Source organism: Mesoplodon mirus, assembly GCF_964341445.2.
Source record: "Mesoplodon mirus genome assembly, chromosome: 5".
Classification (NCBI taxonomy): Eukaryota; Metazoa; Chordata; class Mammalia; order Artiodactyla; family Ziphiidae; genus Mesoplodon; species Mesoplodon mirus.
Genome location: NC_138980.1, coordinates 83,235,442 through 83,258,771, shown reverse-complemented (window position 1 = coordinate 83,258,771; position 23,330 = coordinate 83,235,442). Strand labels below are relative to the sequence as shown.

The window sequence follows — 23,330 nt, the reverse complement described above, 5'->3', positions numbered from 1 at the left end:
CAGGTCTTAGCAATCATGTGTCTAACCCCTTTATTTTACAGATGAAGAAGTTTTGGCTTAGAACTTAGGAAATACATGAAAATACTTTCATAGGCAGCACATCTTCAATAGCTTTACCAAGACTGTCTTTGAAATATTCAACACACTCAGTGTGTCCAAAATGTGGCGAGAGTGACTCATTGTGACAAGACTCATATGTATGTAGTATACTTTGCATCTTTGGTCTAGCATATTCCTTTGTTCCTTCTTCCCCCCTCCTGCTCCCTCCCTCCCCCTTCATTCATATATTCTTTAAAAGGTTTAGTCCTTGAGCCCCAATATCTGGGAGATGCTGTGCTAGACAGAGGGCTGGTTATAAACACAAGGAGGTTCACGAGCCATCCTTGCCCTTGAGGGACTCTCAAGAGAGAAGGTGAGACAGATGCATGAGTGAATTGTTGAAACAGAGCTTTATAAACGCGTGACTCTAGGTATGGGCGGATGTATCTCAGGACACTGAGAAGCAAAGGACAACGATTCCCTGGGAAATTCAGAGAAAATGCACCAAGGAGGTAACACCTGAGGGGAATCCTGGCAGATGAGCTTCCATCTCAGGCAGAGAAGGCAGCAAAGGTGTCGTAGGAGAGGGCGAACTTGCCCAAAGGCAGGAGAAGAGAGGGAAGGACCTGGGGTATCCAGAAGGGGTGAGTTTAGTGATGGAAATGCAGAGAAAAATTAGTGACGTGAGAATGGTGGTGCTGAGATGAGAAGATAAATTAGAAAATAAATAAAAGAGCTGATGCCTACCATGATAAAGAATTTAGCTACTATCCTGAAAGTCAGGGTTTCCCAAAGCTTAGTTGTTTTAAGTAGTATTTCCACAACCTCTCTTATTTTTGTTTGACCTGTAAACCACTTGTACTATTATTTTTAACTTATTTTTCTAAAACCATTTACTTTTAAGCATATTTGTTTTTGGAAGAAACTTTATGTCAGTGTTGTAAGTAAAAAATCAATGTCACTTGCAGTAAATTCAAGGACATCATTAAAATGAATGTGATGAAAATAAAGCATTTCTGCTAACTCTTTGCTTATGAAAGTCTCTGAGCTAAAGGCCCACAGTTTCATTATTCTGAAGGGAGTTTGTAAGTTTTGGAGAGGAGTTAAAGTCACTGCAGCACCAAACTGAGAGTCCTTAAATTAATTAAGAGGAAGAAAGAGTTGAAGGTATATAGCTTGCTTACTCTCTAAGTCAGGGGGATTTATGGTTCCTGTGCACCATCTTAGATACTGCAGGGGTATGTGTCCCACATAGGGGGAAATATTGTTTTAGGCAGTACAAGCCCTCTTCAAGGTTTTTGAGCTAAGAAGTGACAAAATCAGACTTATCTAAAGAGGGGATTACTCAGGATCAAAAGGGAAACCAAAGAAGAAAAGACACCCTGCAGGGGCTGTGGAAGGGTCTAGTCAGTAAAATAAGATGAATAGAGGGACCAGATTAAAGAAGGATTTAGGATCAAGCTATGTAGGACTTGGTGCCTAAGGGATGAGGGGCAGGGATGCCTTGGAGATGGATTGCTTGGGAGGCTGCAAACATGGTCATGTGATTCAGGCCAGGTATGTGAGGAATATGTTTAAGGAAGACAGAGTGGAGTGTGTGTGTGCATATGCGTGTGTGTGTGTGCGCGCATATGCATGTGTGTGTGCTTTGGATGAGGAGGGGGAAGGCAAGAAGCAGGTGAGGGTAGGGGTGATAAGACCCCTGGATCAGAACATGCTACCTGTTACACATAACGTGCACATCCCAAGCTCACATTAAATGCTTGTTGAATAAATGGTGACCCGTGGATGGTCAGCAGGCAACTGGAAATACCCTGCTGGAGATCAGAGACATTCCAAATGCCAGTTAGATTGGAAGAGGGAACTGTGGTCTACAAATCAACCTCGAATGCATTTCCATTTACCTACTGACCATTTTAGAAACTTTGTGCCATAATCAGGTAGACAGGTTTAAGGTATATTGGGCATGTTTATGTTCATAAGATGTTAAAAATGAATCCACTCACCCAAAACAGTCACTGAGAACCTACTCATGTAAAGCAATTTGCTGGGTGCTTTGAGGGATAGAGAGGTAAATTAGACACAGACTCTTCTCACAGCGCTTGTAAAGATCTCATAAAATAATCAATAAAATTTGCAGGGATTTAAAATTTAACATGTGAAGTATTTATTCATGATTTCCAGGAAACAAGTTTAGCCTCAAAATCTTCCTATAAGCCCTAGTTAGTCTGATCTTTGTTTCCATGCATTGTAAGAAGTGTATCATGGGGTCGGGGTAGAGCAACAGTATAAGTGGAATTTTTGGTAAACTTACAGAATCGAAGTGAAAATCTTGCCTGTCATTAAGGGCCCTTTTACTTGTGTTGTGCTTAAAATACCCGTTTTCCCAGCTTAGGAGAAATAAACTAATTGCATTTTATCTTTTATGTATATAGATATATATATGTGTGTGTGTGTATATATATATATATATATATATATATATATATACATACATAAAATTGTCCTTCTCCTCAGACAGGTATATGATATAGTAATAAATTAGAGCATTCTCACAAAAACCTGTTATCTAATCCACTTTTCATAACTGGGATTTTTTCCAGGCAGTCAAGACACAGACTGGAAAGCACAGATTTCCCTCTCAGCCTAAAAACGAGTGATAGGTTTGAATAAGGAGGACAATGAGCCTAATGTTGACGCCCCTTCTTCAGTTTCTGGGCTCTTCTGTGGAAAGAAGTGTTTTCATAAGACTCAGACAGAATTCATTTCCATAGAGCATTCTTAATGGCTCCTGTCAGAAGAAAACAGCTGGGAAACATATGGTATCCATTTCCCTGTATCACTTGGAAAAAATTTCACATGTAAATAAAGCCAACATAAAAGAGTAGCCCTTTGAACCCACGACCTTATATGATACATAAATATATTGGTACAATGCTCTCGTTGTATTGGCCCACTAAGTTATGTGGCCTTAAAAATTTTTTATTGCATTCTGAGATGCACATAATCAAGAAGTTTCCAAAAAATGAAGGTAATTGGAAAATACCAGCAAATGCTATCCCTAATAATAAGTATGTATCTCAGAAATGTTAAGAAATATATATATTTTTTTCCTACTATATTTTAAGGTTTTCAGAAAATTGATGGATAAAATTTAAGGCATATTTACATTTATAAACTCTGTGTCCACAATTTTTCTGTTGGTTTAAATAAGTGAGTAACCATATATTCTTGAAAGGAAGAGAGAAAGGCCTGGCAAAAATTAGCTTTACACTTTGAGGGAGAAAAGGACATATAAAGGATAGAAAGACTTTTAAATTTATAATGGGCCAACAGGAATTAGTCTTTGCCTTTGCCTATTTACATTTCATAAATAACTAGAAAATCTAGCTCTCATTGGTGATTACCACTCCTCTGAGTTTATTAACAGGACTTTTGTCTCCTGTGAAATTAAGCTGTAAATCCCTGAGAAGGATGCTCTTTGGGCATTTAAAAAGAAATTTAATGCGTTGGACAAAGTGAGATTCAAATTCAGATACTAGCACTTGTTAATTGTCTGCTCTGTGCCAAGTACTGTATACAACTGAGAACCAGAGCCAGCAGAAGGCAAGAGAAGCAGCAGCTTAAGAGCATCTAGACACCTTCCTTCCCTTCTGGAACATTCTCTGTTAATACCTGTTTCTTACTGGACAGAGTCCAGTCCTCCCTCCACAGCTCACAGTATTCTCTTAGATTCCCAAAAGTCCTCAGAGAAGGACTGCTTCGTGCAGACCCTCTGAAACCACAAACAAAATTGTGGTCCATTTGGGGTAAAGAACTCACCCACCAATAAATAGGTACATAGCATTTAGTCTTAGAACACTCACTCTCACCTCCTTATTTTGGTTCCAGAACTTATCTGAATCCTTTTAGAACACATAGCAGTAGGACGAAGAATGACCAAGGGTCTAAATTTGGGGAACGTTTCATAATTTATATGCTGCTTTCACCCCAAGAATCAGTGGTAGCCAGGGACTGTTGCAGAAGTTACAGACCTGAGTACACCCTCGTCTTAGCTCCTTTACTCTTGTGCTCCATAGCAAAGAACAGACACATACACATGCTTTGGGGTTAAATACTCCCCACCTGCTGTTGTTGCAGAAGAGGAGAGAGTGATGGGAGATGCCTAGTTAGAGGGCATGTCCTGAAACCTCACCCCTTTGATGGGGGATGGTGTAACCTCAGTGGGAAGGGAGTAGGAATCTGTAAACTGGTGGGCTGCAAGCTACCAAGAGTGCGGGGTCATCTTCGTAGTCAAGGGAGTGTCCCAGAGAGGAGGTGGTGTCATCGAGGCTGAGGGAGGAAGGGGCAGCCGGTCACATGAGGCGGCCACACTGCGGGAGGAGGTGGTGCTTACCTTTCACCTCCCGTTACACTCCGTCTCAGCCAGGCACTTGGACGCAGACTATACAGTCTTCATCTAAACTTTGCAAGAAGTGAGAAGAAAAACAAATAGTCTGCCTACTTCACCCTCCCTTTGCACCTTCTTTCTCCTCCTGTTCATTTCCTGCTTTCCAAATGACCGAGGGCAGCAGTGACTGTTAAAGAGCACGTTCCCGTGTGAAGCTAGTGCATTATGTTGCTGTGTCATATGCCAGAAAGTACTGTTGAATGGCCATGAGCAATGGTTTACCGGAATACTCAGTCTGCGGTGGGATGAACTCAACCATGGCTTATCTCCCATGGTCCAGTCAGTCCTGACCCCTTCATTCCTTCCCGTTCTTTCCCTAATCCACCTAACAAATCACCTAGGGAATCACCCAATAGGTATCAGTTTAAGTTTGCCCAATATTAAACCATTTATCCCTTCGTTCTCTGAGACGTCGTCGTAAGCTTTCAGAGTATACCCGTGCGTGTGTGCACATATGCACATACATCCCTTCTCTCCCTGGATTAGTTTGGAAGTTCATTTAACACAAAGGACCCTATCCTCCAAGTCTCTTTTTCAGGGTGATGGCAAGTATCAAAATACTATCAAGGAGGTGCCACCACCCAGGAAATAAACCCGAGTATCTGTCTGGGTTTGTTTTCTTTAGCTGTCTGCCTTCACTATTATTACTACTTGAATTAATTTTGAGCCAATATGTCATAACTTTCTTTTACCATTGACTGTTTTTCAATGGTAAGTATGAACTGTTTGTTTTATGATATACGTTCTCTCTAAATTCGTCCCCTTTGAGCTTCGTCCTTAATTCGTCCCCGGGCTTCCTTTGAGCATTACTTGAGTGGACCATGTCTGCCTGCATGGCCACGCTATTTTCAGTGTTTCAGACAGTCCCCTATTTTAATTTATTTTAAAACAGTTTTTAATAGTCCCCTCTTTTAATTTATTTTAAAACAGTTTCTAGCTCTAGCTGGAATTGCAGTGTCTCAACTCTTATTACAAACACACAGAAGCCCACGGGAATCGCCGATGTATACAGTAAGTTCCGCCCAGTGAAGCGAGTGTCCCCACTGAAACATCAGCCAGAGACTCTGGAGAACAATGAAAGTGATGACCAAAAGAACCAGAAGGCAGAGTATCAGAAAGGGGGTGATTCTGACCCAGGCCCCCAACCTGAGGAGCTCAGCCCCAGAGATGGAGAGAGCAGCCCTCAAACTAAGAGCACGGAACCCAGCCCCTTGCTGGGCGAACTGGAGCATTATGACCTCGACATGGATGAGATTCTGGATGTGCCTTACATTAAATCCAGTCAACAGCTTGCCTCTTTTACCAAGGTGACTTCAGAAAAAAGAATTTTGGGTTTATGCACAAGCATCAATGGCCTTTCTAGCAAAGCCTGTTCGACAGGAAATGCTGAGAACTCACTGTCCAACATGACACCATTTTGTGTTCTCTCTCCTGTGAAAAGCCCTCACTTGAGAAAATCATCCTCTGTCGTCCGTGACCAGCAGAAGCTCTCCACTGAAGAATCTGAGAGTTCTCCTCCTCTGGTTAAATGTGGCTCTGCCTATGAGCCTGAAAACCAGAATAAGGACCCCCCAAATAAGACCTTTAGTGAGCCTCATGGTCGGAAAGTTGACAAGGCAATGCCAGACTGCCAGCTCAGGACCTTCCATCTGCAGTCCTCAGCACCAGACCCCAAACTAGAGGAGCAGATCGGTGGCATGAACTGGACCAGCTCCCAAGGCCCAGAAGAAAGGAGTGAGTACCTGAAAAAAGTAAAAAGCATCCTGAACATCGTTAAAGAAGGGCAAATATCTCTCCTGGTAAGTATGAATTAATTCTGTATACATGTTAACAATCTAGAGACTCCAGTTTTATCAACTCCATTCATTAGTAACAGAATGATGATGCTTTTGTTCCAATTTTTGTTTAATCTCTACTTGTGGCTTTGGTTGGGAGATGTGACTTTTGAGTTTTAAAATTATAAGTTAGGTGGATAGCACAAGGAAAAACAACTGGCTATAGAGGAGAGTGTTATTTCACTTGAACTTTGCCTGAATTCAACTGGAATAAGGACACAGAGTCTAAAACAAAAACAAAACAAAATGAAAAAAGCCCAGCACTTTCTTTAATATGAATCTTAATGTCTTTCTTTTTTGCTTTTCAAATGGTTCCCAATGCTCTCACTCAGTTATTTGTGGGGATGTCAGTTCCTTGCTGATGGGGGACCTGCCAGATACATGAACAGAGGGTCTTCTGTTTTATTCTGATCATTATTCAGAAGACTTGGACCAGGATGTTTGAAAGCATTTGCAGATAGAAACTTACCCTGGAGCTTGACTGCCCTCTGACCCACAGAGTTTTTTTTAGTTCCAGGTCTGCATGTCTAGGGAGAATGAAGAAGCTTTTCCAAAGACTCTAGACACAGAGTAATATGATGTAAGAAAAGTCTGTTCTGCCTAGGCTCAGAGAAAACTAAACTGCAGTCACATTCCATCTGCCTACGTTGTTCTTTCCTGGCTTCCAGACTTGGATCAAACAGTAGTAAGCCTGAGCTGACACTGTGGTGTTAATTAAAGTCTCATTCAAGAAAATCATCACATCTTGGCAGTGTGATTCTACTTAGGGTAGAGCCATGTGTAGATAAGTATAATGCGCTTGGTCTGTTATCACACATCTTAGTGTTATAATAGGATGATATGATTGAACAGTTTTACTAAGTAAAGTAATATTTTTTTCATCTCCTGAAGATGTCTTTTCCATTTCTCCTGGCTCTTCCTCTCTATTTCTCCTCGGTTCATTCCTTTCTTTTGTCTTTCCTGTGTTTTTATGTTTCCCAAGTGATAACACCTCTCAGTTTTACCCAACGGTCTTTATCAACGAGTTTATACTCAGGGGACTGAACTTCACTAGAGGTGAGGAAACCAAAGGCCAGGTAGCCTCCAGAAGCCCCAGGAGTTTGTTTAGGGATGAAAGTGTCTAGAGGTACCCGTGGGAGCACTATCTGAAGCACTCATCACGTAGCTAGCCGTCAGAGCCAGCTCTCCATAGTTCAAGGCAATGCAGATGGTTAAGACAGGTAGTTCATTCATTTAACAAACCTCCAACAGGGAATAAAACACAGCCCGGCCCTCAGAACTTAGCAGGAGTAGAGGAGACAGCCAGGGAAGCTGCCAGTTACCCTTAAGTGTCATCACAGTTGTTAGAAAGCCAGCTTGGAACCGCTACAGACTTGCTGACTCTTGTCTGTCACATGTCTCCCATGAAGATAAGTCACTTGAGCATTCATGTTCTAAAGCGCAGTATAACAGAAATGTCATTGAAAATCATTAGAATTCATTGCAAGGAGTTCTGACTTATTAGATCCCCATGGCTGCCATCAGAGCTTCTGGAAGCTCATCTCTTCTTCCCAGTGCCCGGAGCAAAACCCCCGTAGCATCTCCTTGTGGTTTATTGACTTAAGTTTTCTCCTCTCACTCTGTGTTCAGCCACACCTAGCTGCCGACAATCTAGACAAAATTCATGATGAAAGCGGAAACAATCTCTTACACATTGCCGCAGCGCAGGGACATGCAGAATGTCTGCAGCACCTCACGTCTTTGATGGGAGAAGATTGCCTCAACGAGCGAAATGTGGAGAAGTTGACTCCAGCAGGCCTGGCCATCAAGGTGACTGGTTGGGGGCCGGGCCCTCCACAGCTAAAAGTTGGGTTTCTATATTTGAAGATTCCTAGTAAGTTTCAGTGTTAGAATGGAGGGAGAGAAGAGTGATATGCCAAGCAAACAGCAAATGAACCTATTGTATTTAAAAGGTTAATCATTTCAGTCACTAGCTGCTTTGAGATTTTGAGACTATATTCCAATTTAGGGTAAGCTTCAAATCAGCTAATAAAGAGAAAGGAAAATGATCTGTTGCCATTCTGAGAATTTTTGTTATTCTTAACCAACCCTGGATCTGTGTGAGGCTGTTTCATTTTTTCCTAATGTGAGTATAATGAGTAAGACAGATGAGGAAAAGGTGCATTATAAGGGATGCTAGCACTCAGAAGTATTTCAGACAATAAAGTGGACTTCTAATGGATTACATCTCAAGTTTAAACGTCTGCAGTATCAGACGTTTAGAATATCAGTGCCGAGTTTGCGTTTGGCTCTTGCAGAGTACAGTATGTTACCTGTCAAAAACTCCACAAATTAATGCCAACTGGGATAGAGTTAAAACCTAGAAACTGTGGTACAGGAAAACATGGTCTTTTATAGCACTGCAGTGAGTGCCTCTGTAAAATATAACACATCACGAGAAGGTTAGCTATTAAACTAAAATTACTTTTAAGATCTTTGGTAAATAAATGTGGAATTCAGTCACATTTATTAATAAGCCAGAAGTGAAGTTTAGGGAAATATAATACATCTTGTGCTTCTGCATATGTACTTTACTTTACTTAAGAGTTATGTCTTCTAAAAGCTGAATAATCATAATTTTTATAAATGGAATTATACTGAAATTTACTAGGGGAACTTGCTAGTTAAAGAAGTCTACTTGTGAATTCACTGAAGAACGTGTTATATTTGAAAAACAAGCAGTTTCCTTCCCCAGTATACCTCTTATGCAAATCTGAATTTTTGTGTCTTCAATTTATTTATCATTCAGCAAAGATTAAAAAGTTGTTTTCTGTTTTATTTAATGTTACTCAGTGATTAGCTTTTTTGATCAAATAAGAAATCCATGACCCCAGTGAATATCATTTTCCTTTAGTTTAGTGATGCTATGTCAGATTAAGAGCTGAACTGCAGGCAGCCATCAAGAAGAAAGAGAAATGAAATGTGAAGTCAAAGTCAAGCATAGTGGACTTCAGCAATGTGTATGAGTCCACCAGGTACTGTGTTAAGCTGCTGGCAAAACAAATTTAAATGAGTCATAGTCCCTTTTCTTAAGGAACTGATAGCCTGGTGGATAAGGCAGGTAAATTATCAGTAATACAAGTGCAGGATGGCGAATTCAGGATCTAGTCCCATGTCAGAATCCTGTAGGAAGGCAGGAGTTGGGTTTGGTAATCAGTGGGCATGTGTCAGTGATGACTAAAATATTCTTGCAATGCCAGTGATTGTTGACATTTGCCTTGCCGTTTTAGTATTTATAAAATACAGTTCTCATTAGTTTTCCTGACTAATGGTGCATTTGGAATATATTCTAACTACATCGTTGGATGAAATTTTTTTGTTAATTTATATGCCTGAGTGCTTGTTCTGATAGGGTAAGGATCTTCCGAGTAGGAAGGTACATAAGAAATTTAGTGGTCATTAAGCCAACCCTGGGTAAACTCCTTCTATGGTATCCATATTAAGTGTTAATTCATTCTTAAACTGCTCCAGTCAACATAGGATCCCCATCATACAATCAGCATGCAAACTTAAACAATAAATCTTTTTGCTTCAATGAAGAACATACATCAAGCCCACAGGACTCAAAAGCTCTTATAGTTTTGCAGTCTCAGGCTTTTCATACTTTACTTCTGGACAATGATCTGAGAAATGGAAGTATTCTTTTTTTTTTTTTTTTTTTTTTTTTTTTTTTTTTGCGGTACGCGGGCCTCTCACTGCTGTGGCCTCTCCCGTTGCGGAGCACAGGCTCCGGACGCGCAGGCTCAGCGGCCATGGCTCACGGGCCCAGCCGCTCCGCGGCATGTGGGATCTTCCTGGACCAGGGCTCGAACCCTTGTCCCCTGCATCGGCAGGCGGACTCCCAACCACTGCACCACCAGGGAAGCCCTGGAAGTATTCTTTTACTGCTTTATTTAATCTAGAATTTACAAAAGCAGTAAATACAAACATTTTATAATATATGCCACCCTCTTTGGCTGTCTGTCCTGACACATGTCCTGCCTCAGTCCATTAGTATATTGTGATGGACATTGATGAAATTGAGGGAGTGCTAAGAAGTCATCATTCTTCCATTTTAGGACCTTGTTTTGAACACTAGTAACTAACTGGTGGTATTTCACCTCCTTAAGCACAGTTCTGAGAACCCTGCTGTCATTAAAGAAAACAAACTTGGTACAAATGGGCAGAAGTTGCTCAGATAACATGTCTTGGCTGACAGGAAGCAGAGTCAGAGACAAGGTATCAAATAAAAAGATTACATTAGAAAAGGGGCTCTGAAGTTATAGCAAGGCTTAAGAACATCTCCCCATACTGTTAAACTCCTTAAATATGGAACATCATAAGTTCTTGCCAGCTACATGCAGAATTTATTGAGTGCTTTATGGGGACCCAACACTAGATACTATGGGAGTTCAACAGGCATTATTAAGTGCCCTTTGGGAACAGTTAAGCAAAATAATTGTAAAGAAAGATTTCTAAAAGGTGAGAACAGTCTGTTTTCTAAAATAGAGCCAGCACAAGAAATTACTTTAGAATCTAAATGGATTTGGAATGAGATAACCTTGATTCTCTTTTTATTTCTGAGTAAGCCCAAAGACAAAATGCTGGTCTGGTGAGAAAATATATAACCTACTGATATTCCTTTTTAACATACAGTGAGTGACCGAAGGCTCAGGGACCTCAGCAGGCAAAAATCTCCCACTAGAAGTTACTAACATTTTTTGTTTTCTTGGTATTTCTATTAATGGCAAGTGATACTGCTTTCAAGTGATACTACTATGCTTATCATAGTAGTGATATATTTCCTTTTCCCTCTCTAGCAACTTTTTATTTGTTTAAATGTTTCCTTGAGTGACTAAACCTATCACACATCTAACAGAACATTCTCCCCAACAGCAGCAGAATATGCATTTTTCTCAAGTGCACATGAAATAGTCTCCATGATAGACCATATGTTTGGTCATAAGACAGATCTCAATAAATTTAAAAGGATTAAAATCATACAAAGTATGTCCTTCCACCATAATGAAATACAATTAGGTATTAATAACAGAAGGGAATTTAAGATATTCATAAGTATATAGAATTAACACACCTCAAAATAATAATTGTATCAAAAGAGAAATTACAATGGAAATGGTAAGATATTTAGAGATGAATGAACATGCAACATACTAACATTTAAGCATGCAGCTAAAGCAATGCTTAGAGGGAAATTTATAGTTGTAAATGCATATGTTTAAAAAGGAAGGAGGAGGACGAGAAGGAGGAGGAAGAGCTCAAATTATTAGCCTAATCTACCTCAAGAAACTAGAAAAATAAAGCAAACTAAATTCAAAGCAAGCAGAAGGAAGAAAATTAAATTTTTTCAAGCAAAAATAAATGAAATAGAGAATAGAAAAATAATAGAGAAAATCAACAAAACCAAATTTGGTCTCATAAAAAGATTTTAAAAAATTAACAAGCCTTTAGTTAGACTGACCAAAAAAGAGAGAAAGAAAGAGAGAGAAGACTCAAATTACTAAAATCAGAACTATTGCCTCATATTTTTGTGTTCTGTGTAAATATCCATTGATGTAAATTGTCTTGCCTCATAGACACTCAATGTGGTTCCTACACCTTTCTTTATTCAGAGGGAATGAAGCACGTTGTGTCAGTGGGGTTTTTTAAATTCTCCTAAGAAACACTGCATGCTCAAATTGTGTAATTTAAGGAAAGTCTGTAATGAATGATTTATATACAAAAGGAGGGTGGGTGGACAGGGTGCAGGGAGCCCGTGAAGGAAAGTGCAGTATATTGGGGTCAGTAACAACCAGAGCACAGTTACCAACCCAGAGCCTGAAAGGGCAGGGGAAGGACCTTGAGATAGAGAGGGTTGAGTAGAACTGCTGACTTATGACCTTTGACTGGTGGCAGGACTCAGCAGACCAGTGGCACCTCCATAAAGGGGGAGTTGAGAACAAAGGAGACCTCAAACTCACTCACTTTTCCTGGTCTCCTGTTGCTGCTTTCCATTAGCCAAACCCAGTCAGAAGCCAGGGGGCAAGGGAGCCAACACATACAGATCAGCCTCCCTGGGCAGGAAGGAGGGCAGAAACAAGAGGAGATAGATCTGAATGGGGCACCTGGAAGCTATTCAGCACATACCTGATCATGCTAGATGCCCCAGTCAGAGAGAACTATTCTGCGTGTGAATAGTTGGAAGTTGACTACTTGAAATTCCATTATCCAAATAGGAGTAAATGAAGAATGAGAAGATTACCCACCCTGTCTTGTTTTTAGAATAGTCTTCCCTGACTTCATGCCCACAGTAGTTCTTTTCTCCTGTGCTAAGGTCCTACACAATGCAAACCAGGAAAGCAGTTGAATGTCTCATTTGTCTTATGGAGTTATTGTGAGGATCTAAGAGAGCATTTTAATACAGTGTAAGGTGATGTATTATGTGCTTAGTAAGCTGACATGCATCACCTCATTTGATCTTTACAGTAACTCCATGAGGTAGCTGCTACTAACCCCTGCTATTTCATAGATGAGAAAATTGAGTATCAGAGAGGTGAGGTAAGTTGTTCAAAGTCTCGTAACTAAGTGGTGGATTAAGGGTTTAAATCCATTCCAAAGTCTGGGTCTTAATCACTAGGTTACATATGTCACAACTGCCTTCCTGGTTTGCACAGTGTGGGATCTGAGCACAGGAGAACAGGGCTACTGTGGGCATGAAATCAGAGAAGGCTTCAGTGAAAGTAGCATTTGAGCCAGTGTAATGGGATTATTTTCCTTTTCTTTATTTTGGACTCCTAACATGCTAACTTATCAAGAGAAAAAGCAGAGCTAATGGATAAACAAATTGTGGTATATTTATACAATGGAATACTTCTCAGCAATAAAAAGGAATAAACTATTTCCAAGCACTAGCTTGGGTGAATCTCAGAAGCATTATGTTGGGTGAAAGAAGCCAGATGCAAAAGAGTACATACTCTATTCTGCTGTGATAGGAATCATAGTGGTTGCCTGGGCAAAGGTGAGGCGTATGAGAACAAAGGATTACTAGAAATGTGGGCATGTGGTGGAAATGTTCTACATCTTGATTGGAGTTGTAGTTAACAAGAGAATATATTTGTCAAAATTCATGAAACTGTACTTTAAAAAGAATATATTTTATAGTTCGCAAATTATACCTCAATAAATTGATTTTAAAATAACTGATGAAATTATGAAAATGTATTAAGTAAAAATTATGCAGTTGATTTAGAGTAAAATTACTGTTCAGAAATATAATAGGTGATATACATTTATTGTAAATGAATTACGCCAAATATAAAAGCCTAAATTCATGTGATTTTTCCCTTGGTAAAATTACCACCTGTGAGGTATTTTTTCAAACCTGAATTACCTTAAATTTCTTTTTTCTTTTTCTTTTTAATCTAGAATGGTCAATTGGAGTGCGTACGCTGGATGGTGAGTGAAACAGAAGCCATTGCTGAATTGAGTTGTTCTAAGGATTTTCCAAGCCTTATTCATTACGCAGGTTGCTTCGGCCAGGTATGAAGAAATTTTTAATTATCTTCTATTTGCATGCTATGTAATCTATCTCTTTTTAAATTTTTAGTCCATTAAAATCCAAACATAAAAAATCATCAAAAATGTATTCAAAGATTTATAAGCAGTGATATTCATTGAAGCATTTTTTATGTGAAAGAAATGTTTTAAACAACCTAAATATTCCAGATAGGATATTGGATAAATAATGAAGCAACATCCATATGATGGAACTTTACAGAAAAATATTCATTATATAATATTGAATTAAAATGTATGATACAAAACTGTTCCTGTAATTTGGTACCAACTTTGAATTTTGGAGAGAGAGAAAGAGAAATAGATTAGAAAACTAGAAAAAACTATGTCACAACTTGTTTTTATCGTAATTATCACTCGGTAGAATTATAAGTGGCTTTTATTTTCTTTCTTATATTTTTCACTTTTTTCCAAATTTCCTACAATAAACAAATTTAACTTTTGTCAAAAGGAAAAATGATAGATTTTCTTGAAACCAAAATTAAGAAGAAAATCTTTGGTATGGCATTAATCGAGGAGGTCTCCGTCCATTAAAGATAAGCAATCACACTAACTAAATGAGTCTCAGTTACAACCAGTTTCTGCGTTAGGAAATCCCAGTGTGAGTAACTGATGTACACAGATCACATCCAGTGTATGCAGTAAAAAATCATCACTAACTCCCTTTGAGAAGGATGAGTATAAATTATCTTTTTTAAAAAAATTGGAACCACAAAATGCCAATCTCAGTCTTAAAAAAATATAAATAAAGTCAGCACTGTATTAAAATAGATTTAATCACATTTGTTTGTGGCAAAGAAAATTGCTTCTCATGCATATAACCTTATCCCTTTGGCTTCATAAACTTTCCCAGTGGCAGTAAATTGCGGTATTGTCAACAAGAGATTATGCTTTTTCAAGCATAACAATCTCAAATTTTAAAAATAGACTCCTAGAATATTACCACAGCCTTTCTTCAGGGGGAGTCATGTTCGGTGATAGTTTATTTTGTGCCATGGTAACTTCAATTAATATATATGTAATGTTTCCTATATGTACCAAGCACCATGCCATTGGATTTTGTGTTCATTATCTGGCTTATGCCTTAAAACAACCTTATTGGATTCTGTTGTTTTTATCCCCATTCTATAGATGAGGAGACTGAAAAAAGAAATCTTAAGTGGCTTGCATGTGGTCTAATGGCTAGTAAGAGCAAAGGCTGGATCTCAACTCAGGTCCTTTGGCTTTGGGACCAGATTCTGTTTTTCCTCCATTTGTGTAGATAATTTGTATAGCTTGTTTACAGTGGCACAGATACAGCTGCAGAAGTCTTTTTTTACAATTTTATCTAACAATACGTTGTGATATTTGGAGTATCTTAACACAGCTCGTATGAAATTTATGGAATGAAGAAAGGAGCAGGAAGAACATTTAAAATTTGTAAAAGCCAATGTCTTTGAAATAATTACTCCATTTTCTTTGTGTATTGCACTTATGAGCCCCAGTCATGGTGATCTACAAACGTAAGAATTAATAAGATTTGTTAAGATGCCCTTTTTTTGCTTAGACTGGCAAAGGGGAGAATAGTATTTTCAAATGACCAGAAGAATCATTAAGACAATAGTTTTCATAAATCATTCTCAGTATAAAACAAAATTTTATTTATTCTCAAATTGTCTGAGTAATTGTTTCATACCCCTGATTTCATTTGCTTGTGTAGAGCCTAAAGAGGAATTTCAGATATCAGTGAAAAGGCTGACTGCACTTTTGGAAGAGCTTGCCAAAGAAAAGGAGGAAAGGATTGCACTGCTGTTCTGAGACTTTAAGTCAATAATTGGGCATCCGGCCTTCTTTGTCCTGAGCAATGTTGCTTATATGTGCCAGTTTCTCTCTTCAGCTCTCACAGCAGGCTTCTCATAATTTTGAAGCTATTGGGACAGAACAAAAGAAAGTGCCATTTCTGGGACTGGTTGGGTGATAGTGTAGTTTGCTTGGCTGGACTAGAGGAAAATATGGAAAATAGTGACCTATGTGAAGAGCCATGTCAAACATTTGCTTCATGTTAGTATCGGTCTTCAGGTTGTTATTTCAAGCTGATAAGCATTTTTAATGACTTCAAGTACAATTTTGAGCAAGGCACTCCAGCAGTGCCTTCAGGAGAACATTCCTAACTATGTAGAAAATGTAGAAGCCCATTAGGACTGCAAATTCTGCCCAGCCATCCTACATCCGCCACGACCTCTTATGTAACAGATGACCTGTGGAGATGCTGAACTTGGAACCATTACAAGGCTAATATTTTCATAAGGAAGATTGTTATTGAACAGTTTTCTAATGGATTCAGCACATGCAGGTTTTTCTACATCAAGCAGGCACTTGAGTGTGTTCTGGTTTTGTTTCTTCAGTAAATACCTTTGGAAAGGATAGTACAGAGGAAAATTCCTCTCTTGGTTTATTTTAGTTGCCCTCTGCCCCTTCTATAGATTCTTAAAGAATGAGCTCCATTTGACTCGCAATTTGTGTCCTTTTTCTGGTTAAAATTACCTTTAAGGGCTCCAGAACCACAGGGTAGCCAGCAGTTTTTAGTGGTCTTCTGGAGTGATAGATCTTTGGGTGATAGGAATTGATTTTCCTCCTCTTGACACACCAGGTCTCAGAGGGGGCAGTTATTTCATTCCCTGATTGTACCTAGCAAAACCGGCCACAGGGAGCACGAAGGTGAAAGCATGAGGGACGCTCAGGGAACGAGCAGGGGCGTCCTCGGATGGGCCTGCTTTGCTGTCCCTTGAGAGAGATGCTTTCTGGCAAAACAATTGAGACAGAATTGTCTCAAGTCAAAGTCACCGCCTGTGTAACTTGGGCAGTTTTATTCGAACATGAAGGTTTAGATGGTCTCGTCCAGCATCCCAGCAAAGCTCTTGCCCTCAGGTGCTTGGGGGCTCCGGCCTGTTTTGCATTGGTCACTGGTTCAGTGGGCTCTCTGATACTTTCAACATCAAACTTATCATTTTGTTTCTGAATCTTTCATGTGACTTTTGGTCAAGGAGTTTTGCTACAGAAACAACAGGAATCATAGCATTAAGCACTTACCAAGAAAGAGCACATTTGCCTACACTATGTTCATTCTCCATTTTAAATGTTTGCCCTGATATGGATCAAAAAAAAAAAAAAAAGACACTTTTTCAAAAAAGAGAAAGCTCAGCAGTTCCTACGAATGGTCATGAACAGTGATAGGCATGCTGGTGAGGGGGTTCCTTCCACAGGCTGTGTTATTGTTTTTCCACGGTTTACTTTAAAAAGGGGAAATATTCTGTTGACTTTATTGTTTCATTGTCATGGGGTAGAAATAAGTAAACAGCACTGAAAGGGTTATGATTGCAGATGAAAGCAAACTGAAAAATCTTTGAATGGCACAAGCATTCATCTGCTCTCCAAGGACCTTTGAAAAAGCTTAACAAACACAGAGCTCAACAACCCACAGACTGACAGTTAATGTGATTTCTGTGACCCAAGGGTTGGAAAGGAAGTGTGTCCTTTATGGAGTCAGGGGTCATGGGGCAACGAGCCATGGTGGATATTCATACTCAGAAGACAGAGAACATTAGCTCCTGAGTCTGAGTTTAAATCCTAGCCCTACCCTTACTAGCTCAGTAGCCTTGCATACATTTACATTTTTTAAAAAAAGAAAAGATCTCCCTGGACCTCAGTTTCCTCATCTTTAAAATGGAGATAATAGAACCTTCTTTACAGGGTTACTCTGAGGTCCAAATGAAAAAAGCCACATGAAGCACTGCCCACTGCCAGCACATATTAGACACTAGGTAAATGTTGGCTATTATGGTTATTGGATACCTTCCACTTTATTATTTTTATTTCTATAAGTATTATTTAATATATTTATTTCACTATGAGTGAAGTATCAGAGAAATTTGGCAAAGAATTATTTAGGCCTTAACCTATTTAATCAATTCTTAGATGTATTTTTTTTTTACATTTTACTATCTCTAGATTTTACATTTATCTTACAGTAAATGACAATATGAGATTATTGCTGGCCATCTTTTTACATTTGAACATGTCAAAAACTGGAGTGAATCTTATAATTGATGGCACGTTAGATTTGATAACCTATGATCACAGACAAAGCTGCTTCCTTTAGAACTTATGATTGTAACAAAACTGTAGACATTTTATTGATACCAGTAATAAACCTGTGGCATAGTTTTCAATTACATTTTTAATTAGACTGTCCAGCAAATCTCATAAATTACATGCATTAATTGCCGCTTTAAATAAATTGCATTGCCTTTAAGAACATGCAAAATACAACATTAAAACAGGTTACCAAAAGAGCAGAAAATCTCGAGAAGAGGAAACTAGTACATGAAGTAGGTTTCAAGTCGTTAGATCTAAGTTGAATGGGTAGGTGGGTGTGTGGGTGATTGGGTGGAATGTCAATTGGAGAGGCATTCTGTAAAACAGAAATAATACAGAAGAGCCAGCCCATCCATGGGACTGCATTGGATGTTCTCTGAAAGCAATACCTATGGGAAAATGAAGATCTGAAGTTACATTCTTCCTTTAACATCTTCTTCCTGACACACACACACACACACACACACACACACACACACACACACTGGTGGGGGGCAGAGGAGAGAACCCGCAGAATGTCTAAAAGATAAAAGAAGAGGTGGGCATCATTGCATATATATCTATAACACGTATGCATTTACAAGGGCCTTCTTAGTTGGAGAAAATAGCTGTATTTGTTCTGTTCTCCTTACTAGATATTTGTCAAATAAGTCACTGTTTAAATTGTAGGTCTGTGGATCTCTGCTGGAATGTTCTCCAGAATCAGAGCAGAAAGCATTTCTCAGAGACTGGATGCTAAACATGCTTTTACCCAAACCAAGGGATTCTAGCCATCTCCATGTCCCTCTCAGAAATCCTAAGTAGACAGCCAGCCCATCCTTTTGAGCAGTGCTTCTGTGCACCGTATCGTAGGGGAGATTGTCATTTCCATTGATTTCTCAGTGAACAGGCCAGTTGCATAGCTTCTTATTAAAGTAAATTGTCCACTGCAGAACACAAAACTGAATTGGAGGGGCTGGGCAAAGACGTGCCTTGTTCTGAACAATAGGATAAACATTCTTCCTTTATGTAAGTCTTGCATGTTGAATTGGGTAAGAGCCTTAATTATAGGAAAGAATTATCCATGCCATCGTAAGAAAAGCAGGCAGGTTATCATAACAGTATGGACTGCACCTTACTGGGAGAGTGAGGGGCCAAGGCAGCTCCTGCCTCACACAGACCTTGCCCTGTTCTCCCAGGTCATCAAGCCCCTGCAAAGTCCAGGTCTCTAGATTCTTCCCAGGTTTCTACAAAGGGAAAATTCCTAGTCTTAGGAATAGTATTCTATTTCCTATAACTCCATTACTAAAAGTTATTCAGTTATATTCAGTTATTCGAAACACTGAATTATAATAAAGGGCATTTCCTGTGCATGTGGAATAGACATATCCACTATAATATTTAACTGAGTCTGAAAAACATGAAAGTATGCCTGACAAGAAGGTACATATAAAACGTTTCTGAGTATCTTGAACTCCTCTGAAATTTACTTGCTAAAGAGAGAAGCTGCTAGAGTATCAGAGAATATCCAGTTGTCTTCTTCAGTTTTCTGATTTGTAAAATAATTGAATTGGATAATTCCCTAAAATCTCTGCCACTCCGCATTCTTAACATGTAATATCATGGAGCAAACCAGGTCACCACAAGCTTGACAATGACCATTGAAGATGGCAGGACTGTCCTTTTCACCAGTAGGAGCACAGCAACCTGCCCTCTTGATGTTTCTGTATCTTAGGCATTGACTTCTAACCAGTTGGTCATGTCACTGATCTTGAGGTACACCCACTCATCCAGATCTTTTCAGGAGTTAAGATCACATGGTTCGATCATCTGTCTCCAGATAAAAATATTTTGTTTTTTTCCCTACCTAATTAGGAAAAATAAAGGAAGTTGTTGTACCTTATGCATTTGAAACATCACCTGCTCTGGTCCAAATGTCACTCCCAGCTTCCTCCAAGTTTGCCTCTGAAGAAGAGGATTAAGCACATCAGCCTATCTTATCCCACTCCTATCTCCCAACCCTAGCCTCCAGGCTTTGCTCCACCTCATTCTCTAGGGACATGGAGGGTTTCACTTCCTACAAGGTCTGTCTGCTTTTGCAGCTAACACTCACCCTGCTTTCCCGGGGTGCATTCTTGGTCGGTTGTAGGTATTGATTACATTTTCTCTTCTTGCTCTTTAGAGGGCTTACTCCCTGTTTGCTCGTGTGAAAAAGGTGTGGTACATATATTCAGTCTCTCCCTGATGTCACAGATGCCTTTATAAACAGTGCCCTGTTCCCCACATGAGGGGAGAAACATGAAAGGAGTTGGCTGTTTTTATCCAGCATTCCTTTAGCAGATTAGTTGGCATGTTCAGAAGGTGAAGGCAAATTTAATCCAGAAAAATATAAAAGTTCATGACCAGTCCAAGCAAATAACTGGAAAAGAAAATCCTTTAAAAGGCTAAGGAGAGGTTCAAGGCTATTACAAACGCATGATTATCTTTTTAAATGTCAAATTCCACCCACTAAACTTCATGCTGTTGTTTTTACCACTCTCATATTTTTTTAGCATTATATTTAATTTTTCTATTTTAAAACAGTGAATTCCCATCCCCGTGCTTTCTCCTGAGGCCAAACATAACATGTAAATACCACAAAAGACTCAGTGGGTAAAATGCAAACAGATTATGACAACACACACTGACTGTTCTATGTCTTTGCTTTTGAAAGTTTGTGTTCAAAGCTTTGGGTCCACTTCCTTTAACATAGAAGAAGAGAAAGATTTATCTGTTAAAACAAACAAAAAAACCCCACCAACATTTGGTCAGAAAAATCAAGAGGGTCCCAGTTTTATTTCAGTGTGGTTATCTTATACTTAGCAACTTAAGATGTTGCCTCTTTTTTGTAAGCCTATTGATTGTACGGTATGGGATTAGGAAGGCATGGTTGAAGCATGATAAACTTAAAGTAGAAGCTAGGTATCTCAATAGTCCAAGGTTTTACAATAATATTCTTGAAGCCTCCAGATAATATAACAAAGTAACAAAAATATTACCTTGAACTCAAAAGACTTGGACTGGTTCCAACGTTGACTGTCTCACTGTGTGACTGAGGAGGTACTCAAACTTACTGTGAATCAGTTTTCCCACCTGTAGAATAAGTAAGCAAAACAAGAGCGTTTCTGAGCTAACTTTCTGCTCTTCAAATTCTCAGAGCATTCTTCTTTCATTAACTTTAGTCAGAGATGCATGAATTTTCAGTTCATACTGAATGGAAATGTTCTCCTCGTAAGGTAAGCTTGGCTATATCTAAGCTTCACATGTTGGAGTTTTGTTTTCCTCTGTCCTTATATTAGACTTCACTACATGACAGTCTATTAATTCCAGCCTGTCCTTGTGTTTAATAGGAAAAGATTCTGCTGTGGCTTCTTCAGTTCATGCAAGAGCAGGGCATCTCACTGGATGAAGTGGACCAGGAGGGCAACAGCGCCGTTCATGTGGCTTCCCAGCATGGCTACCTCGGGTGCATACAGGTACACAGGCCTTGCTGCTCTGGAGGGAGAAATGAGTGCATCAAATAATAAAACATGGGAATTTTGTTCACTGGGAGAATGTCTGGATTAAATCAGCTTTTCCTCTTATAGTGGATAATGAGGAGTCAAACTGATACATTTGTATTTCCAGAAATGCACACAAACACTGGCATCAATAGCTGTCTGGGTTTCTCCTGGAGTGTCACAGGATGTTGAAGGGGACACTTCTTGCCCTTGCAGCATTATCTTAAAACCCGAATGCTGAGGACAATAGAAATGAAGTACCCCCATGTTCTCAAGACAGCAGGAAACCACTACCAGACTGACATCGCTGAGTCCGTCACATGGAGGGTGCACCCTTCCTGCTGTTATTAGCACACTTCACCTTCCCAAATGTCTGAAACACAGGACGGAATTTTTAAGAAAGAATTAGAAGAATTCCTCAGAGTAGCAAGCAGGAGGCTTAGGAGAGAGAGTGGTGTGGTTTTCTTCTCCCGTTCTCTGTAGTAGGACTGAGCTTCCCAAAAGCATTCAAAAAGTCCCAGAACTGATTACAGGAGGCCCTTGATATTGGTCCCCTCTGCCCGTGGGCAGGCTCAGCAGGGCCTCAGTTGGCCAGCTGCTCCACCCAAGAGCCTCCGGTTGCCTCATTCTTTTAGCCCAACATACCTTGTGAATATTACCATGTCCTTTGTGTGCAGTGATGTAGAGAGGTTGGGAAGCAGAGCCACAGGAGGTGGGGAGGCCCTTCCCCCTGCCCCAGGCCACCTGGAGGTACATCCAGGAGGGCTGCTTAGAGAGCACAGGGTTCCTACAGGAAGAGAGGTTGGCCTCTCGTCCCACAGCTGAATGCAGAGCTGCACAAAGCTGAGCCACACCCAGTGCCGCCAACCTAACAACACATAGTGGGAGGCCCTGTGAGAGTCCTCAGAAGCTTGGGGCACACATGAATGTGAAAACTGGGTATTTATTTTATATAATAGTTTACATCTGCTAATCCCAAACTCCCAGCCCTTCCCTCTCCCACCCCCCTGTATAGCGCAGGGAACTATATTCAATATCCTGTGATAAACCATAATGGAAAAGAATATTAAATAAAAAATGTCTCTATGTGTATAACTGAGTCACTTTGCTGTACAGCAGAGATTGGCACAGCATTGTAAATCAGCTATACTTCAATTAAAAAAAATTTTTTTAAAAACTGGATAGGCTTTTTTACCTAGAAAATGTAAGGCCCTGACTGACAAAACAGAGAAGAGAGCTGAAGAGAAGGAGGGAGAGTGACAGTGTGAGGAGAAGAAAAGCTTTGAATTGGAAACAGAGTTTGGAATTGACCTGGAATTTAATTTATGAACATAAATCATAATTACCAGAGTCCAACCAATCACACCATTCTCATCATTGAAAATGACCCAACATCTATGGATTTGTTCCCACATCTGCCTGAGATGTAGGAAAAGGCGATTGACAACGTTTGGCTGAAGGCCATGATTAAAGAAAATACTTTTACCTCACCAGATTTATACAGTTCAAAATATGTGTATGTAAGAACTCTAAGAAAACAACACTCTTTTTCAGCCTTATTAGGTATTGTTTCTTTTATTCCAAACTCAACGGGTACTTACTGAGGTCCTACTGTGAGCAAGGTAGACTGTATCTCAGAGAGAAAACTGGGAAGTGAGAACTTGCTCGGGAAGGTAGAGAGGACTCAGGGAGTTCAGACGATCTGGAAAAGCAGTAAATGTAAGAGGGAAAAGATTCATAAAACCGGAAAGCAGAGGTCAC

The 23,330-nt window shown here is 39.6% G+C and overlaps 1 protein-coding gene across 2 annotated transcripts in view; it reads left to right on the top strand.

Annotated features, from left to right (window-relative positions):
• The window catches only part of SNCAIP (synuclein alpha interacting protein), a 74,976-nt gene that overhangs the window by 28,122 nt on the left and 23,524 nt on the right, over positions 1-23,330 (top strand). For both annotated transcript variants that reach the window (XM_082621701.1, XM_082621702.1), the window contains exons 3-6: positions 5,420-6,288; positions 7,954-8,133; positions 13,768-13,881; positions 21,420-21,545. In XM_082621701.1, the coding sequence (XP_082477827.1) occupies positions 5,420-6,288; positions 7,954-8,133; positions 13,768-13,881; positions 21,420-21,545 (1,289 nt within the window). The remainder of the gene's footprint in view (positions 1-5,419; positions 6,289-7,953; positions 8,134-13,767; positions 13,882-21,419; positions 21,546-23,330) is intronic.